General features: G+C 41.8%; 1 protein-coding gene and 1 pseudogene across 1 annotated transcript in view; both read right to left on the bottom strand.

Moving 5' to 3' along the window:
• Window positions 1-1,769: 1,769 nt before the first annotated feature.
• Window positions 1,770-17,769, bottom strand: part of RGS7BP (regulator of G protein signaling 7 binding protein) — a 118,245-nt gene continuing 102,245 nt past the window's right edge. Inside the window, exon 6 of the mRNA XM_065874409.1 lies at window positions 1,770-2,787. Coding sequence (XP_065730481.1) covers window positions 2,696-2,787 — 92 coding nt within the window. The 3' untranslated portion in view covers window positions 1,770-2,695. The remainder of the gene's footprint in view (window positions 2,788-17,769) is intronic.
• LOC136120776 (protein enabled homolog pseudogene) lies at window positions 11,011-12,277 on the bottom strand (annotated as a pseudogene).

The following is a 17,769-nucleotide window of genomic DNA, read 5'->3' as shown; positions in this document are numbered from 1 at the left end:
GGAAGCTGAGACAGTTATCTCATGGAACTACACCTGAGAAAGTCCTTTGGTAGGTGACAGGGGAGCAGGGTCAGCTCCTAACAAGATGCATTGGCATACCTAATGGGAGATGGTGAATTACCCATTGCAGCTCTGAGCCAGGGTAGGTTATTGGGACTTTGAGCGCTAAATTTAATTTTAGGACCTGCTATAGTGAAAGAAGATCTATAAATCTTGGAGTGTGTCCACGGGAACTACAAAATTGATCCAAGGCCGGGAAACAGGCACTATGAAGAAAAGATAAGGTGGCTGAATGTATTTACCTTAGATATGGAAAGCCTAGCTAGGGAATTAGACAAATCCCCATCTCCATGAATAGCTACTATAGCCCTCCCCAGACATGGAGGTGAGACCTGAATTTATTAACAGTCTTCAGTTTTACAAAGGACAATTGCACGGAAGGTGTTACTTTCACACTGAGGCTAAGGCAAGAGTGAGCACAAATTAACCAAGCAGAAGTGATTTGGGTCTGGCATTTAGAAGAAGGTGCTGAACACCAAGGCTGGGCTTATCTGTTAATAACTCTGCATGTATTTTTTTTAGTAGGAACTAGATTGAAGCTAAGGGTTCAGTATAGTTGAAGGTGAGAGAGGGCAGAGATGGGAGCTGAGAGCGTGCCAGATTGGGCTCCTTCATACTTTCTAAAACAATGGACCTGAAGTGAATTAAACTTCAGGGGATAAAAATGAACTGCATTCAGGAAAGGATATTAAACTTGAATCAAACCAGATTTATGAAAATCAGGGTTTGAGGACCAGGTAAATTTGGGAGTGGTTACCTGCTTTGCCAAGGAGCAGTCACCCTAGGAGTTTTTAAATAGCACATTCCCACACTGTATTACAAGTATTTGATTTAGAAAATTGTGATTTTTCTCGTATAACTTTCCAGGGTACGTCTTGATATGAAGCTATTCATACCTATAGCCATGCGTCAATTGCCAACTCACTGGAATACATCTCTGGACTCCAAGACTAAGGCCAAAAACCAGCTGGTGTGATCTAAATAGAGGTATGCATCGCCTTTTGAGATCCCTTCCAACTCTTTAATCCTTTCACTTTCAATCAAAAATCTAGAAGACAATTTCAAGGATAATTTCCACAACATCAGATATTAGGTTGAGCTATATGAAGCTGCCATTTTTTAGGTCAAAAACAGTCAAATATCAGCAGTTTCATATAATTCAACCTAATACGATAATTATTCCAGTAGTTTGTCTGTACCTCTCTTGCTCTTCACTAAAGCTAAAAGCTTGAGTATATTTACTTTTCAGGTCAAAATACTGGTGGACTTATAAACGCCTGTGCACATAAATACTGAGAAATTATAGGGTTGGGATTAAAGATGCATCTTGGATAAACCATGTATAGGTCATCCTTTTATTGTGCTGGACTCTGGTGCCTCTTGTCTGACTTTCGGAATTTCAGACTATGGAAAACAAGAAAAGCTGTCCAAAGGCTTGATCTTTCAACCCATGGGAAACTCTGTCTGGGAAACGGGCCAAAGGAAGAGCAAGGGAAAATATAACAAAATCTGTATCATGTTACGAGTTTAGTGGAGGAAGAGCACAGCAGAGCTGTGAGCAGAAAAACAAAGCGTGTGGCTTCCTCCTTTCTAAAATAGAGTATTGCTTAATGTGTCCTGCTTTTAAGATTCTAAGCATAAGACAAGACACCAAGTACACGTTGGAAAAGTCCTATCTGCATAGTCATCTAAAATGAGACAAACTTAGCTTAACTAAAAAGATTTTATTAACAATGTAAAATGTTAAGTATTTTTACGATCTGAGCTAATTCCAGCATGCCCTATAAGATTTAACACTATGCTGATGTGCAGACATCATGCTTCAGATTTCAATTAGAACAAAATATGATAATACTCAATTTTACATTTGAGGGTAATTGTATATGTCACTACACCATTTCCTAACTGGATTACTTCATTCTCCAAGAAGCTGAAAAAAACACCATTGGATCGAAAGGAAATTAGTTGCCCATATGCATTGTATGAAGTTATTAGGATTATTGTGTATTTACAAAATTTAAATACTTTTCATATATGTTCTTGTTGCATTATAAATTAAGATATTTTTACGTTGAAGCTCTTAGATTCTGACAGAATGGAAGACTAAACGTAAATGAGTGCAGAGAAAGCAATAGGTTGAGGTGGTATATGTTTGATTATAATATTATTCCTAATATTGGTTGGATTTTGAACAGTTTTGCAGTTTTAAATAGATTTCTATGTTTAAAGACTCTTGTATGTGATCATTTGTTAACATGACATCAGCAAGAGCTATAGATATACTATTATACATGAAATAATTTTTCTCTGTGTAATACTTAGAAAAACCTTTAAATAATTTAAAAATCATAATTCTTGCATCTGTCATGGTGTGGTTTGGAGCAGACATGCACAATGTCAGCTTTAAAAATCCTTTTAAAAACAGCCTGCTTTTTGAATCTTTTTTTTTTTTTTCTTGACAGCAGCTGCTTTCAAATGTAAAATCATTTCAAAGGGCAGTGGGAGGTGGATAAAAGTAATAAGGAAGCATAGAAAACATAGTCAAAAACCAATAACTGTGGTTCAGCTGTATGGAGGTCCTCGGGTTCAGTGATATTTTCAGGTCTTCCTAGTGGTGGTTTCCAGGAGGAATCACCTAGCTTGAGACGAGACAGCACAGCCCAAAGAACCTTCTCTTCCGTCTTCTAACCAGGGGGTAGGGAGTTAGATTTAGAAGGCTGCTGTCATCTGTGATGGGATAGAATGTACACATGAGTGAGGTACAGACAAAACAACTTGTTTTTTATGAATTGGCCTTAAAAATCCACCATCCTTCGAATCCAACTTTCTCAGCCTCGGCACCATTGACATTTTGGACCAGATCATTCTTTATTGTTGGGGGTTGTCCTGAGCATTGTAGGATGTTTAGCAGCATCCCTGGCCTCTACTCACTAGATGCCAGTAGCACTCCCCTACCAGTTGTGACAACCGAAAATGTCCCCAGATATGGCCAAATGTTCCTGGGGTGGTGGTGAGGTTGAAGCAAAGAGCCCACAGTTGAGAACCACTGCTTAAAGTTAAATCTAAACTGCTTAGAGGCCGTTTTTCACTTGGGAGATGTATACTTCTTAGAAAAAGCCCATGCTTTGGAGTAAAGCTGGCTTCTTTCTTATACTTTACCACTTACTAGTCCTGTGACTTTGAAAGCGTCACTTAAGCTCGTTAGGCTTCATTTTCCCCATATGTAAAATAAGGCTCAGTAATACTTACCCTAGGTGAGAATTAAATGAAATAATCTATTAAAAACATTTAGCTTGGGTGGGGACATTGGTGCCTAGCATGGAGGAAACAGTAAATATAGCTATTATTAACTATTTCCCTTTACATAGGACCTTGTCTTACCTCCATTCACCTACTTTATGCCTCGGGAAGAAGCTTCAACTATTTCTTGTTGAGTATTTCCCTAGTACTTTCTTTCTTTCTTTCTTTTTTTTTTGCGGTACACGGGTCTCCCACTGTCGTGGCCTCTCCCATTGCGGAGCACAGGATCCAGACGCGCAGGCTCAGCGGCCATGGCTCACGGGCCCAGCCGTTCCACGGCATGTGGGATCTTCCCAGACCGGGGCACGAACCCGTGTCCCCTGCATCGACAGGCGGACTCTCAACCACTGCGCCACCAGGGAAGCCCTCCCTAGCATTTTCTATAAATATCTGCACACAAGGGCATTCAGAGAAGATTCTCAGCTGTTGAATTCACAAGTTGTGGTTTGAAAATTTTAATATGATGACAAGTAGAGAAAGAAATAAACCAGTAAACCAAATACAGTTTAATGAGCTGGGTTTTTGGGAAATAGTGCAGTTCAACAGAGAGTGTGGGTAGAAACAGCCTGTTGGAGCGGAACTGGCCAATGTGGGTAGCAGAGGCTGGAGAAGGACCACAGGGAAATAATCTGGAAATTGCTAGCTGGGGCAGCGCTAAGATATGGTCAGAATGGAACTAGGGGCAACAAAATGGCTGGTTGGCTGGCCACCCTTATATACCTAAGCTTTGCCGGAACTAGTTCCACTGCCCTCCCAGAGCAGAGCTAAAATGTTCCCTCCTTTCCCCATCCTAACGTTGAAGGTGCAGGACCTTGAAAAACAGCCCAGAATCAGGAGTTAGATGAAGTGATTGATATAGTGAAGAATTATGCCCCACTTCAATAAAACTGGCTTGTAGATGAGCGTTGTTTTTCTTGATTACTGAGAGCCTAGACGCTCAGGAAACTATCAGGAACAAATGAGTCCTGGCTTTCTGGTCCTCGTACATAAATTGTCATCCAAGTGCCCTGGCTTTCCCTCCCCATCCCCCAAGGCTCCCATGTGTCATATTTATTTGTAAATTAACATCACCCACCGAGTTGACAGTGTTCCTTGGAATGCTGCACTATGTTACACACGTAGATGAAACTAGAGTAGCAAGTCAGAGCCGGGGAAGAAAACAGGTGCCCCAGCTGGGCACATCAGATTAATCAAACACAGCCTCCTCCCCCAGGCTCCCCAGATTAAACTCCTCTCTTAATACTCACACTCTGCTAATGTGGAGAAAAACAGGACTCTGTCTTTTTCATAGTGAAAAATAATTCACTATAATCTGGAAGTCAACATTTTGAGGCAAAAAAATAGGACATCTCTCTTTTACAGTTAAACTTGCCCCAAACAGTTAAGATGCTGAAAGCAATGTCAAATCCTATATATAAACCTGATTTCTCAGAAGAATCTCTGAGATGAATCATAATATATTTGGAGCAGATAGGAACGATAACCATACTCTCTCATCATTTTTAGGACTCTTAACTTCTTTAACCACCAAATGATCAGTGAACTTAACCTAATTGGATATGGCCAAGATACAGCAGACCCTGAAGGGTAAAGAATTTTATTTTTTGGTATCTCTTTGAATACTGACTACACTTCCCAAAACTCAAGTTCAACTGGAAGTTAATTAGTATCTATGAAGATACTAATAGCAAAGAAAAATCTTATTTCTACTTCTATGAGACTTGGAGATCTATTTCCTGAATTCCCATTTATTTCCTGAATTCCCTATATGCTTGCCTTTCTTCAGTCATTTAAGAGATTTGGGAGTGACCTCATTTGTATTTATATATTACACAATAAAATGCAATTCTGGTGTGTATCATTCCCACTACATGAGGAAATATCTACATATGTTGGTATGTTGTATTTACAAAGAAAGTGTGCATGTGTGTGCTGTGGTGGTATATTTGCTCCCATTCTCTCTTTTTTAGGTATTAAAAGCACACAGGTATTATGAGATTTGTATCAAGACTGACCCTTGTATCTGTGCATTCATTACAGTGAATCAAGAAACCTTTGTGCTATTGAAATTCTCCTCATTCAGCCTTCTTTTCATATATACATATATATAACATTCACTTGTGAGTGCTATATACACACATGCACACACACATACATATATAGCATTCATAAGTGAATAGGAAGTGTTAGGATTGATGAGAAAGTGCTCAGACGTTAAGCAAAGGACAGACTGCCTATTAAGGATGACTGCTGGTTTGGGGCATCTTAGTTGAGCATTTGTGACACCTTTGCCTAGCCTGGAGCTTGTCTGATCATCACCTAGGGCTGAGGTGACACAAAAGCTCAAAAATTCTTGGCAGAAATTCAGAGCAGCTTTCTACACTCTAGGAAGCTGACATCTGCAGTAAATGCTGAAATTCACTGAGCAGTAAGTCTGCCTGGAATGGTTTGAAGTCAATTTAAAGCCAAGGAAAGATGTCTTCCCACATACTGAAATCCTGTCTCTGAAGTGAGGGGCTGTCAACAGAATGTGAGCAAAATGGGATGTTTCCCCACTCATTCTAAACTTTCTGTGCTAATCCATCTGAACTTGCTGGGAAATCTTTGCTTTTTATTGGAAATGATTGAGACTTTTATGGTATCTTTTCTCCAAAGTGTATACCCTCAGAGAACTGTAACTTAAGAGAATTTTAAATGTGAAAATAAAAAGTGAGAAAGAGAAGAGGAGGCAGGAAAGGATAGCAGAAAGTGAAAGAAAAGGAGAGTAGGGTATTCAGTCATCAGTAAATTCAAACCCCAGTCATTTAATGTTTAATTCTTGGATGTTTAATGTTTAATCCCTATTAAAGCCAGGGATGCTGGAGTCCCCCAAGGTACAGTAATACCATTTCTCTATTGTTCAAATTTCTTTTGCCAATAAAATATTTTTTACATAAATGATACATCAAGAAACAGAAGGACATGAAAATGAGAAGTTTTCAAATAATAAACTGAGTGTTTGAGTTTAAAGCTATGTTCTCTAAGTCAAGAGAAGTGCTTATAATGGAACTGCAGTTGCACATTTCTAATCTGTTATAAAAGGAGAACTTCAGCTAATCCCAGGGTTCCCAAACATAAGCTGCATCAGCTTCATCTGAGGGCTTATTAAAGCACAGATTGCTAACCCTACCTCCAGAGTTTCTGAATCAGTAGGTCTGGGGTGGGCCAGGCAATCTCCATTTCTTACAAGTTCCTGGACCTGCTGATACGGCTGGTCCTGAGACCACACTTTGAGAACCACTGAATTAATCAAAGCTCTACGAAGTGTAGGGCTCTATGTCGGGTGCTGGGGGTAATACAAGATGGGTCCTAAGAGAAAGGTGAACCTTGGCCTCAGGGATCTTTGTCTGAGTAACTAGGAGGCTTCGTTAAAAATGCCATTACAGAGATACAAATACAATGCTTTGAGAATTCCCAGAGGGGGAAATTACTCCCATCTGTAAAGAAGACATTTGTGGAAAATTCCTGGGGGCTCCATGTTCATGCTGGGCTACAAGGTATGGGAAGAACTTGGACATTTGGTGAAGTAGGGGGGCAGGCATTCGGGATGGAGAAAACAGTGTCAAAGGAGGAGGTCAGGGCAGGTCAAAGACAGGGAGGTCAAAGGCAGCCTGAATTTGGGTCCAAGTAAATTGTCCAGTCTGGCTGGAATGAAAGGCATATGAAGCAGGGGACGGTCTAAAACAGAACTACTTAGAATTCCCTAAATAAGGCCATTCCTTCCCTTGCCTCCCTGTCCTTTCACACACCATCTCTTTTTTCAGAAAAGTCTTTTCTGACTGCTTCGTGCTTCTACCTTCCTTCATGCTTCCATACAATTGCTATAGCCCTTGGTACATTGTCTGCTTCCAACCCTGTTTAGCCACCATTCTATAAGCAACTCTTTATGAAAGACTTAATAAATTTACCCTGGCTGCCCAGGTCTTCAGCTCCCACTTACTCCTCAACCCTCCTTAATTAGGCTTCCGGGCCCCCAATTCCAAGTAAGCTACTTTGGCCAACCTCACCAGTGACTCCCTTGTTGCTAAATCCTATGGACACTTTCAGTTCTTATCTAGCTGAACTACCCCAAACTATTAGCCATTCCTTCCTTGCAGCTTTCTTATTATACCATGTTGAGTTTCTTCTCAGTTTTTGTAAACTGCTCTTCTTACATTTTGGTATTTCAGGGCTCTTCTCTATGTACTCTCCATGGGTGGTCTCAACCATTTTTAGGGCTTTGATTACCACTACACTGCTGACGTTTACATCTGTATTTCCTGTCCTTCTAGCTCGCATGTCTCACCTCAGCATAAGACATGTACATCCATCACAACCACTGAGCATCGCTCTTGGAGTCCCCCCACATCCAGAACTTCAACTGTCCTGTCCTCTACCTCTACTGGTACTGCTCTGTTCTAGTTTAGTGATTGACACCATCATTCACTCTGCTTTCCAAGTCTGAACCCAGGTTTCATCCTTGATTCTGCCTTGGCCTTATGTACATCGTCCAACTGGTCATATCCTCTTCTCCAAGCCCTGGTGTTTAGGTCAGATTGTAAGCATTTCTCACCTGTCTTATTGTACTTGCCTACTAACTGAATCCCTCCAGTGACCTCAGGATAAAGTCTAAACCTCTTAACATGAATTAGAGGGGCCTCCCCCAACCTCTCTAGTCTCTCTCTCTCTTTCTTTTAATATATACTGCAATTTTATTTCAATTGCTCAAACGAAGTTAGCATGTAGGAAATTTAAACGAACAGTATGGTAAAAATAGCAGAGAACCAAAAACTCTAATAAGGAAGTACACCTAAAGCATGAGAATTCAACATTCATTAGTGTTTCATCTTCAGTTTTGATTGACACTTGATGCTTGCAAAATTTTGAAACAAACTTTGAGATCTATTCTGAAGAGATTTCAGCACCGGCACTAAGATTTGTACATTCAGTTGGTTTGCAATTGACTTGTTAGCCATTTACATCGTGTATAGTACAGATTTGTCACAGGTCAGATCACAGTGTTGAAGGAAAGAAGTACCTGCCTGTGATTAGAAAGGATCCCCTAAACTGCGCTCAGCTTAAGACAAAAGCACAAAAACCATCATAACATTGTGCCTCCAAGGAACATAGTTTTGATAAGGAAAATAACCTAAGCTTCTGTTTCCCATTTTAATTACTGAAATCTCTAACAAGGACAAAACTGTCACATAGGACAGTAAATGGATGCAATAATTCAATCAAACTTCTTGGAAAGAACACATTTAGCAATCTGGGACAATGCAGAATGACAGGAAATAAAATGTGATTCAACACTGGTTCTTTTTGTCATTTTACACAGACATCATGTTAATATTAGACCAAGGCATAAAACATTTAGTGCATAAACCAGTTTCTTTTTTAAGATCTAGCATTTTTACTGTAGTCTTTTATCTTACTTTGGACCACTTGTACCCAGTACTCTATCCTACTAGAGACTGCTTAACTTAATCAATAAAATCAAAAGCGATTTCTGAGCAGATTTATGGGGGACATAAACATTTGTATCATCAAAGTGTTTGCATAACCAAAAGTACAATAATGAAGATGAAAATGCCTCCTATTTCTTTTAGAAAGTAGTACTTCATAAGCTTGCTGCATCTTTAATGTCTTCACTATTGGATGACAATGAATAGTTGATAGAAAAAAAGAACTGTATATTTGAATTATGATAGCTCCTCCATCACAGATCTAAAACTGAAGTTTCTACAGAAATAGAACTATTTTAACAAGGGAAAAAAATTCCCTCATTCAAACCTCTTTGAAGTGGTAATGGCTGCAAACTTGCAGCACTTAGAAAGCTATGCTATCAACAGGTTCTGTTTTTAAGAATTTGGATTAAGAAATCTAGATAGCAGATGAAAGTGGATTATTTCTTCAAAATTTTAGTAAAACTACTGATAATCTAAAGTTTCAAAGCAAATATGGCACGTCAATATGGAGAGCCTGGAGAATTTTGATTTCCTAAAATTTCAAAAAATTATTTCATTGCAACATACAGGATTTCTTCCCTATTTTAATCTTAGAAGTTTCAAAGAAAAGGGAGTGGATAACATACACACACGTGAGTGCCCACACAAACACGCACGCACACATGCACACACGGTGGTAAGTAGAGTATCTAGTTCCTTCTTCCCACCACCTAAATCTCACTTTATTTATTAAAAGAAAATTATGCAGGACCCCCCCTCACTGTTTTCCCTTTATCGAATGATTTCTGTGACCTTAATTGCTGCCATCATTGTTACCTTTCTAGTATTTCAACATAAGATTCAAAAGCAGCTTTGTAGTCAGGAACGTGTACCTGAACACCTGTACAACTGCAGGGCATCAAGGTAATAACAACTGCCAATTTCAGGGATGGAACTTTTGAGTTCCACAGTAAGATGTAACTCATGTGAAGCTCAGAATCATGTTTCAGACCATTGAACTTACTCAAGTTAAAATACAAATAGCTGAAGACATGATGTAAAAGATTAAGTACTTGATGCTGTTAACATATTTACCAATTAAAGTCACAAAATATTCCTCATTATTATTCATGCAGATAACTGAGAACGAAGATAGTGCAGAAATTAACTTTGAATAAAAAATTATTCCTTCCCTTCCTTCCACTCCCCTATACTCTACAAAATGTTTTCCTTGGGACTAGGCCTTGAAAAGGCCACTACATATTAGTTTGACATGCATTACTGTCTGCAACTAAAAAAAGCTAATTTTGTGGTGGTTTTCTAATTTTATAATTTATAGTTACATTATAAATATGTCCACACGCATAAATCTAAAAAAGTTGAAAACCTACAGTGAATCTACAATATATTGTTTTACATTTGACCACTGCTTTGTGTTATGTAGGAGTCACAGATTTGGTAAAGCATTGTAACAATTTAGGAAGGCATCTAAATCTTTAAATTATGGACAAATTTTATGTTTGAATCTACAAAATTGCATGAAGGCTAAACTCGAGAGACTTCCTATCATTCTAAAATTCCTCACTCCGAACAAATCATTTTTAGGACATTTCTTATAAATATCACCCTTTGAAAGCACATACCATTCCATTTGTTCCACATTTTATGATCTTAACCTACATAGGGCTGAACTCAATTATTCATGGAATATCAAATATGGTAGGAAGACAAACGTGAGAGAAGCAGTACAATAGCATAACTTGCTAAATTCCTCATCACCATTCTCTGAAGAAAACTTCTCAAGCCTTTCTCCTCTTTATTTTAGCAATGGATTGTGGAAAATGTGCAATTTTCTCTTGACATGAAAATATCTCAATGCACGGTGATCTTGCCTGATGGATTCAGTATTTTCTGCATAACTGATACAGGAACTCCTATACGACTCTATTCCATCCTGTTGTAAAGGTCAGAAAAAAGCAGCAAACTGGGAGGGAAACAGCTTATCACCAGGGTAGTAATGTCTGAAGTCTTTCAAAGTATGTTGGTTTTTCCCTGCTTTGTCTCCATTTTCTTCTTACAGCTCACAAAATGAAGGGTTCTTTTGTTGTTACCACAGTTGTTCTTTGTTGGGTTTTTTTTTTTCCTTTCTCCAGATTAAAGTCCTGTCTCTCCTTAGTTTGATTCTCTATGCAGTATTTGACTTGCTCAGTTCCTGCCTGATTGCATCAATGAGCTCTTCTTTTAGCTTAGTTAATTCTTTTCTCATTTCATCTAAAATGTCCTGTTTCAGCCTGTCATAGTCCAAGTCCCTCCACCTGGACTCCGTTGGCACTGGGCTGTGACGAGGGCGCAGATTTTGGTCTGTGTAATGAATCATAGGACGTGTTGTCAAAAACAATCTGATTTTTCCTTGGAGAATCCCGTCTGGAAATAACAGGTGACTTGCTGCCATTCATTGTATTTGTTCTTTCCCAAGGCTTTCTTATCGGTTCAGGTGTACTTGTTGAAGAGGCCTTAGAAGTTACAAGCTCTGAATCTTCATTTTTGTTCTGTTTCTATTGTTGATCCCTTTTCAGCAATTCTTCTCCTCCTGGTCAGCAGGGCACTCATTTCTTCCATTAAACCACTACCCCCTAACTGAAGGGATCCATTTCCACGACCCATATCTGTTTTAGATGAGGCCGAATTCACACCAATGGTATTCCCTCCGCTTGGGAAAGAGGCATCCTCCATCCGTGACACTTTCCTAAGTTTTGCTCCAGCAACCGCAGCTGCAAGTCCAGTTAAAGGGCGATTGTCTTCAGACATGGATCCCGAAAAAAATCCAGATGCAGGGAGGGGAGCAGCAGGAGGTGGGGGGGGAGGAGGGGTACCTGATTCGGACAAGGCAGTGGAGGAGGCGGAGGGGGGGCCCTGAGGACGGAAGTGGAGGGGGTAGAGGGAGCCCTGGGGGTGGAGGGAGTGCGACTGATGCCTGGGCAGGACCTGGTGGGAGTGGAGGAGGGGGTGGAGGTGCAGGTGGTCCCAAGAAAATGCCCTGTTGGGCTGGAGGTTCCGCGGCTGAGAGGCTGCCTGCCAGCCTGGCTCAGAAGTAGAGGAGTTGTTTCCACAGAGGCAGGGGCAGCGGCATTTGCCATTCTTCGCTCTCCCTCGCATGCCAGCTGCTCCCTTTCTAGCTGCTCTTGCCACTCTCTTTCTGACCTTTCCCAGTCCAGTCTCTCCAGCCTTTCCCTTACTAACCTCTCCCTCTCCAATCTCTTCCTTTGCATTCTTCCTCTCTCCAGCCTTTCCGGCTCCAGCGCCTTTTGTCATTGCTGTTCTTGTAGTTGCCTTCTTTGAATTTCCAATTCTTCTTGTGATGGGCCATTCTGAACTTCGGCAGGTAGTTGTGAATTTTATCTAGGCGATGTTGGCCTTGTTTCCTGTGAATTCAGCACTCCTAAGGCATGCATTGTGGCACTTGCGAAGACATGGGCATCTTCTTTGCTGCCAAAGTTGAGACCATACACCTGTCTAGCATCCCACCATTGGTGGAAGGTCTGAGTACCTTGATCGTACTTCAACCCTTTAGGAATGGCACAATATATCACTACCTGCTGGTCCTGAATCTTCCTGCCCACCACTCTGGATGTGTTGTTGCCTGTATGATGATATATATGAACTCAGATGACCCCGGTTGAACCACCAGCTGGCACCCACTTTTTATTGGCATTGTCATAAACCATCACAGCAGCTCTTGCCTGACAGATATTCTGTTCACTTATTATTTTAAATGTATCCTGCCACTCCCTTCTGGTCTGTAGAGTTTCTGCTGAAAAATCAGCTGATAACCTTATGGGAGTTCCCTTGTATGTTATTTTTCCCTTGCTGCTTTCAATAATTTTTCTTTTTGTTTAATTTTTGCCAATTTGATTACTATGTGTCTTGGCGTGTTTCTCCTTGGGTTTTTCCTGTATGGGACTCTCTGCACTTCCCAGACTTGGGTGGCTATTTCCATTCCCATGTTAGGGGAATTTTCAACCATAATCTCTTCAAATATTTCCTCTGGTCCTTTCTTTCTCTCTTCTCCTTCTGAGACTCCTATAATGTGAATGTTAGTGTGCTTAATGTTGTTCCAGAGGTCTCTCACACTGTCCTCATTTCTTTTCATTCTTTTTTCTTTTTTTTGTTCCACAGTAGTGATTTCCCCTGCTCTGTCTTCCAGCTCACTGATCCATTCTGCTTCATTTACTCTACTATTGATTCCTTCCAGTGTGTTTTTCACTTCAGTTATTGTATCATTCAACTCTGTTTGGTTGTTCTTTATATTTTCTAACTCTTTGTTAAAAAATCCCTCTAACTTATCCATTTTTCTCCTGAGTTCTTGGATCACCTTTACAATCGTTACTCTGAACTCTTTCTCGGGTAGATTGCCTATCTTCACAACACTTAGTTCTGGAGTTTAATGTTGTTCCTTCATCTGAAACACATTCCTCTGCCACCTCATTTGGGGTTAATTACGTTTCTCAATTTTGGAGAAGTAGCCTTCTGTAGGAGACATCCTATGGGTCCCAGCAGTGCACTCACCCAAGGGCCAGGGGCCAGTGGTCCCAGGGTAGTGTCTGGCCTGTGTTTGCAGACTACAGTCTACTGAATCGTAGTTTTCTTCCTTCTGATTTCTGCCCCCTGGTGGGTGAGGCTGGTCTAGAAGCTTGTGTAGGCTTCCTGGCAGGAAGTGCTGATGCCTGCCCACTGGTGGGTGGCGCTGGGTCCTGGCCCTCTGGTGGGCAGGCTGTGTGATCAAGAAGTCTTTAGGCAACCTGACTGCTAATGCGTGGGGTTGTGGGGCTGTATTCCCACCCGTTAGTTGTTTGGCCTGAGGCATCCGGCACTGAAGGCTACAGGCTGTTGGGTGGGGCCGGGTCTTTGTGCTAAAGACCCAAGCAAGATGTCTGCCTCAAGGAGAGTTCATGCAGATGAATAATCCCCAATATATCTCCACCAGTTTTTATGGCCCCAGCATGAGCCACAGCACCCCCCCCCCCCACCGCCTCCCCAGGAGACCCTCCAAGACCAGCAGGTAGGTCTGGCCCAGGCTCCTCTGAGGTTACTGCTTTTGCCCTTGGTCCTGGTACATGTGAGATTTTGTGCAATCCCTTTAAGAGTTAAGTGTCTGTTTCCCCCAGTCCTGTGGAGCTCCTGCAAATAAGTCCTGCTGGCCTTCAAATCCAAATGCTCTGGGGGGCACCTCTTCCCAATGCCAGACCCCTGGGCTGGGAAGCCTGATGTTGGCCTCAGAACTCTCACTCCTGTGGGAGAGCCTCTGCAAGGTCACCCAAGGTGGGGTGGGGTGGGGGAGGAGGTTAAGGATTTGGTTATATTTCAAGTGCACCCCTCCTACCATCTCGTTGTGCTTTCTTCTTTACGCCTTTAGATGTAGAAGATCTTTTTCTGTAGGTTCCAGTCTTTTCTATCGATGGCTGTTCAGATGTTAGTTGTAATTTTGGTGTGTTCATGAGAGAAGGTAAGCTCAAGGTCCTTCCACTCCACCATCTTGAAAGACTCCCTCTAATCTCTCTCTTAAGCCTCTTTTTTAAAAATTTTATTTATTTTATTTTTGGCTGCGTTGGATCTTTGTTCCTGTGCACGGGCTTTCTCTAGTTGCGGTGAGTGGGGGCTACTCTTTGTTGTGGTGTGCGGGCTTCTCACTGCGGTGGCTTCTCTTGTTGCGGAGCACGGGTTATAGGTGTGCGGACTTCAGTAGTTGTGGCACATGGGCTCAGTAGTTGTGGCTTGCGGGTTCTAGAGCACAGGCTTAGTAATTGTGGTGCACAAGCTTAGTTGCTCCATGGCATATGGGATCTTCCCAGACCAGGACTCAAACCTGTGTCCCCTGCATTGGCAGGCAGATTCTTAACCACTGTGCCACCAGGGAAGTCTTAAGCCTCTTTTCTAACCACTTTCCCAAATAATGAAGTATTTATAGTTCATCAAAATGCCCTGCTCTGTCATCTCCTCAGACACCTTCACACATTCAGAATCTTCTGCCTAGACTCTCTTCTTTCTATCTTTTTCTTTAGCTAATTTCAATTTATCCTAAAAAATCTCAGCTCAGATACTTTCCAAAAAGCAATTCTCAATTACTCCTGTCTTCTCCTTCCCCATTTACAACTAAAATCTGACTAGGTGAGAATCCAATATGCCCTTGTAGCAACCTGTTTCTAACTATTAATATACCCTTATAGCAACCTGTATCTAACTAATACTTGCATTTTAAGAGCTATTTTTTTGTCTTTCCAATAGTATGTGTGTGTGTGTGTGTGTGTTAGTTGTTTCCAGAGTTCACATGTCATACCCTGAAGGCTCCATCACAATCTCTGCAAGGGGAGGCTTATGTCATTTGAAAAAGCTTCCCAGGTGATTCTCATCCCATTCTGTCCTGTTGAGATGGAAAGCCTCTAGGCGGAATTATCCCCAGCACCTGACACAGAATCTGGCATATTGTAAGTGACTATCACATGTTGGATGATGGTGGGGACAAGAAATGATGAGGTGAGAAGTCTGTTTTTCCTTCAATGGACAATGTGTAGACACATAAAATTTGAGTAGTGGCTCAACATAATTAGAGTAATGTATTTAGAAACTGATGTGTGATCAGTGATGAGTGGATTAGATTGGAGGAGCGGGGGAGGGATAGCATATGTCATGCTGAATCCTGGGCAAAATGTTGTAGAGATTGCAAAGGATCTGGGGTAACCAGTAAAACTTCCTAGAGTGGAATTCCCTGGTGGCACAGTGGTTAAGAATCTGCCTGCCAATGCAGGGGACATGGGTTCAAGCCCTTGTCTGGGAAGATCCCACATGCCGCAGAGCAACTAAGCCCGTGTGCCACAACTACTGAGCCTGCGTGCTGCAACTACTGAAGCCCGTGAGCCTAGAGCCTGTGCTCTGCAACAAGAGAAGCCACCACAATGAGAAGCCCACGCACTGCAACGAAGAGTAGCCCCTGCTCGCCACAACTAGAGAAAGCCCACGTGCAGCAACGAAGACGCAATGGAGCCAAAAATTAATTAAAAAACAAAACAAAAAACTGCCCGGAGTGACATTCAGACACCAACTTGAGGCACAGAAAGTCTTTATATGAGGTGCTGGGGAAGGACCTAAAAAGTCATCTCCAGGCTAGCAGGTGGCATAACTGCTCAGTGTTCTTCAGCCAGATGCCAGAGAACTCTTCCGCCTGCCATGGCTATGTTGGTTCTAGTTATGCACGTCCAGATTGGAGTGGATCAGGGGTATAGAGAATGGGGGAACTGTTCCTAGGCCCAGTTTAGTCTGGAGTAGGACTGTCTGCAGGAGGGGGCCCATTCTAGAGCAGCTGCAATTCCTGACTGATCCACTTCAGACAGACTCTAATGCATGGTACCACCAACCGAATTCTAGGCAAGAGTAAATGTATTGACACACCACACAGCATTCATGAAGTCAGAATTTTGGAAAAGGTGAAACTGTCTTTCAGGCTTAAATTATTTCTGCAGTGTTTTGTTTGATTACAGCCTGCATTTAGAAGATGCTTGTCCTTCACTTTCCCATCTCCTTTTAGCCTTTGTCGGTAACTTTGTGGGCTCTACACAGGTGGTTCCATTTGTAATCCATTTGACACAGCACGACTCTCATAATTAATGAAGCTCCCTACAGCACTGCCAGTGACCTGAAATGTAGGACAGGAGAGGTGCTGAAGCAGAGGAAAGGACAGAGGGCTGAGAGCCAGGAGACCTGGACGTTGCCGGGAGGCTGCCAGAAGCTACAGCCGAGCAAGGGAGTTTTCTTCTGTGCACCTCTGTCTCCAGCCTTCAACTGGAAGCACAGAAGCAAAGGTCCCATCTCAAATAAAGGCATAATCACTATCCATTACAATTCCTGATCTTGGCCACCTTCCTTTATTTGTCACTGGAAATCAATTTAAAGCATATTGTTGTTGAGTCAAGTTTTGATTGTGGTGGGAAGGCAGGAAGATAGGATTCAATCTTGAAATGCTCAAATCAACATGGAAGAATTTCTGAGTTGCAGGACAGGATGGAGTCTGGAGAACAGGGGATTCGGAGCATTTCCAGGGTGGGTTCCCCACCCGCACCCCGTACGTGCCTGGCAGGATTTCCACATGGTCAGGGTTTGTGTAGGAAAAAGGGGGACCAGGAACAGTATCTTTTCCCTTTTTCTCTCTGCTTCAAACTCACGTGTAAATGGAATGAAAAGAGAAAGGAAAGAAGCAGGCAGAAGGAAAACAGATGGCTCTCTATAATGCTTTTCATCCAGTTAGAATTATGTTTTGACAATAAGGTCCTACGGAAAAAAACTGGAACACATTTTCCCACATTTCACCCCACATCATTTTCTGCATAGATTAGACCTGTGTAATAAATCAATCTCCTGGAAAGAATTCCAGGAAGGTCATGGGGCAGCCTCTATGCTCTATCTTGGTATACGCAGAGAGAGGGATCTGGCTGATCTGCTGATTAAAATAGTGCCGCATGCATCTGCTAAAAAATGTTCCCATGGTGACTCCAACAGACCTGCTCTCCTTCCTTCAGGCCTTCTCAGACATCCCAGCGGAGACTCGCGTTCCCCTTCCCCACGGCTCCGCTCCCAGTGACGTCATGCTGTGAGTACCCATTAAACATGCCCAGAACAGAGATGTATCTTCACGTGCTAAGGGTTCCCATTTCTCCCCCCAATGAAGAAACCTTAATTTCCCACAAGACTTCACCTGAATTTTAAAAATTATTTTTAAATCATACAGCATTACTCCCTCCTGAAGAAGTCCTTCTATCTCCTAGCTTTTTCCTTTGCATGGCCCAAATGGATTTAGGGTTCAAGTCCTAGGCATTACTTGTTTCGATTTTTCCCTTTTCACTTGTGTTTTCACTCATAGTATCAATCATTCATTACTATTATTATATTTTTAAAA

This window comes from Phocoena phocoena, chromosome 3 (genome assembly GCF_963924675.1).
Source record: "Phocoena phocoena chromosome 3, mPhoPho1.1, whole genome shotgun sequence".
NCBI classification, from domain to species: domain Eukaryota; kingdom Metazoa; phylum Chordata; class Mammalia; order Artiodactyla; family Phocoenidae; genus Phocoena; species Phocoena phocoena.
Note: the sequence above shows the minus strand (reverse complement) of the source record. Positions and strands in the feature narration are given on the sequence as shown.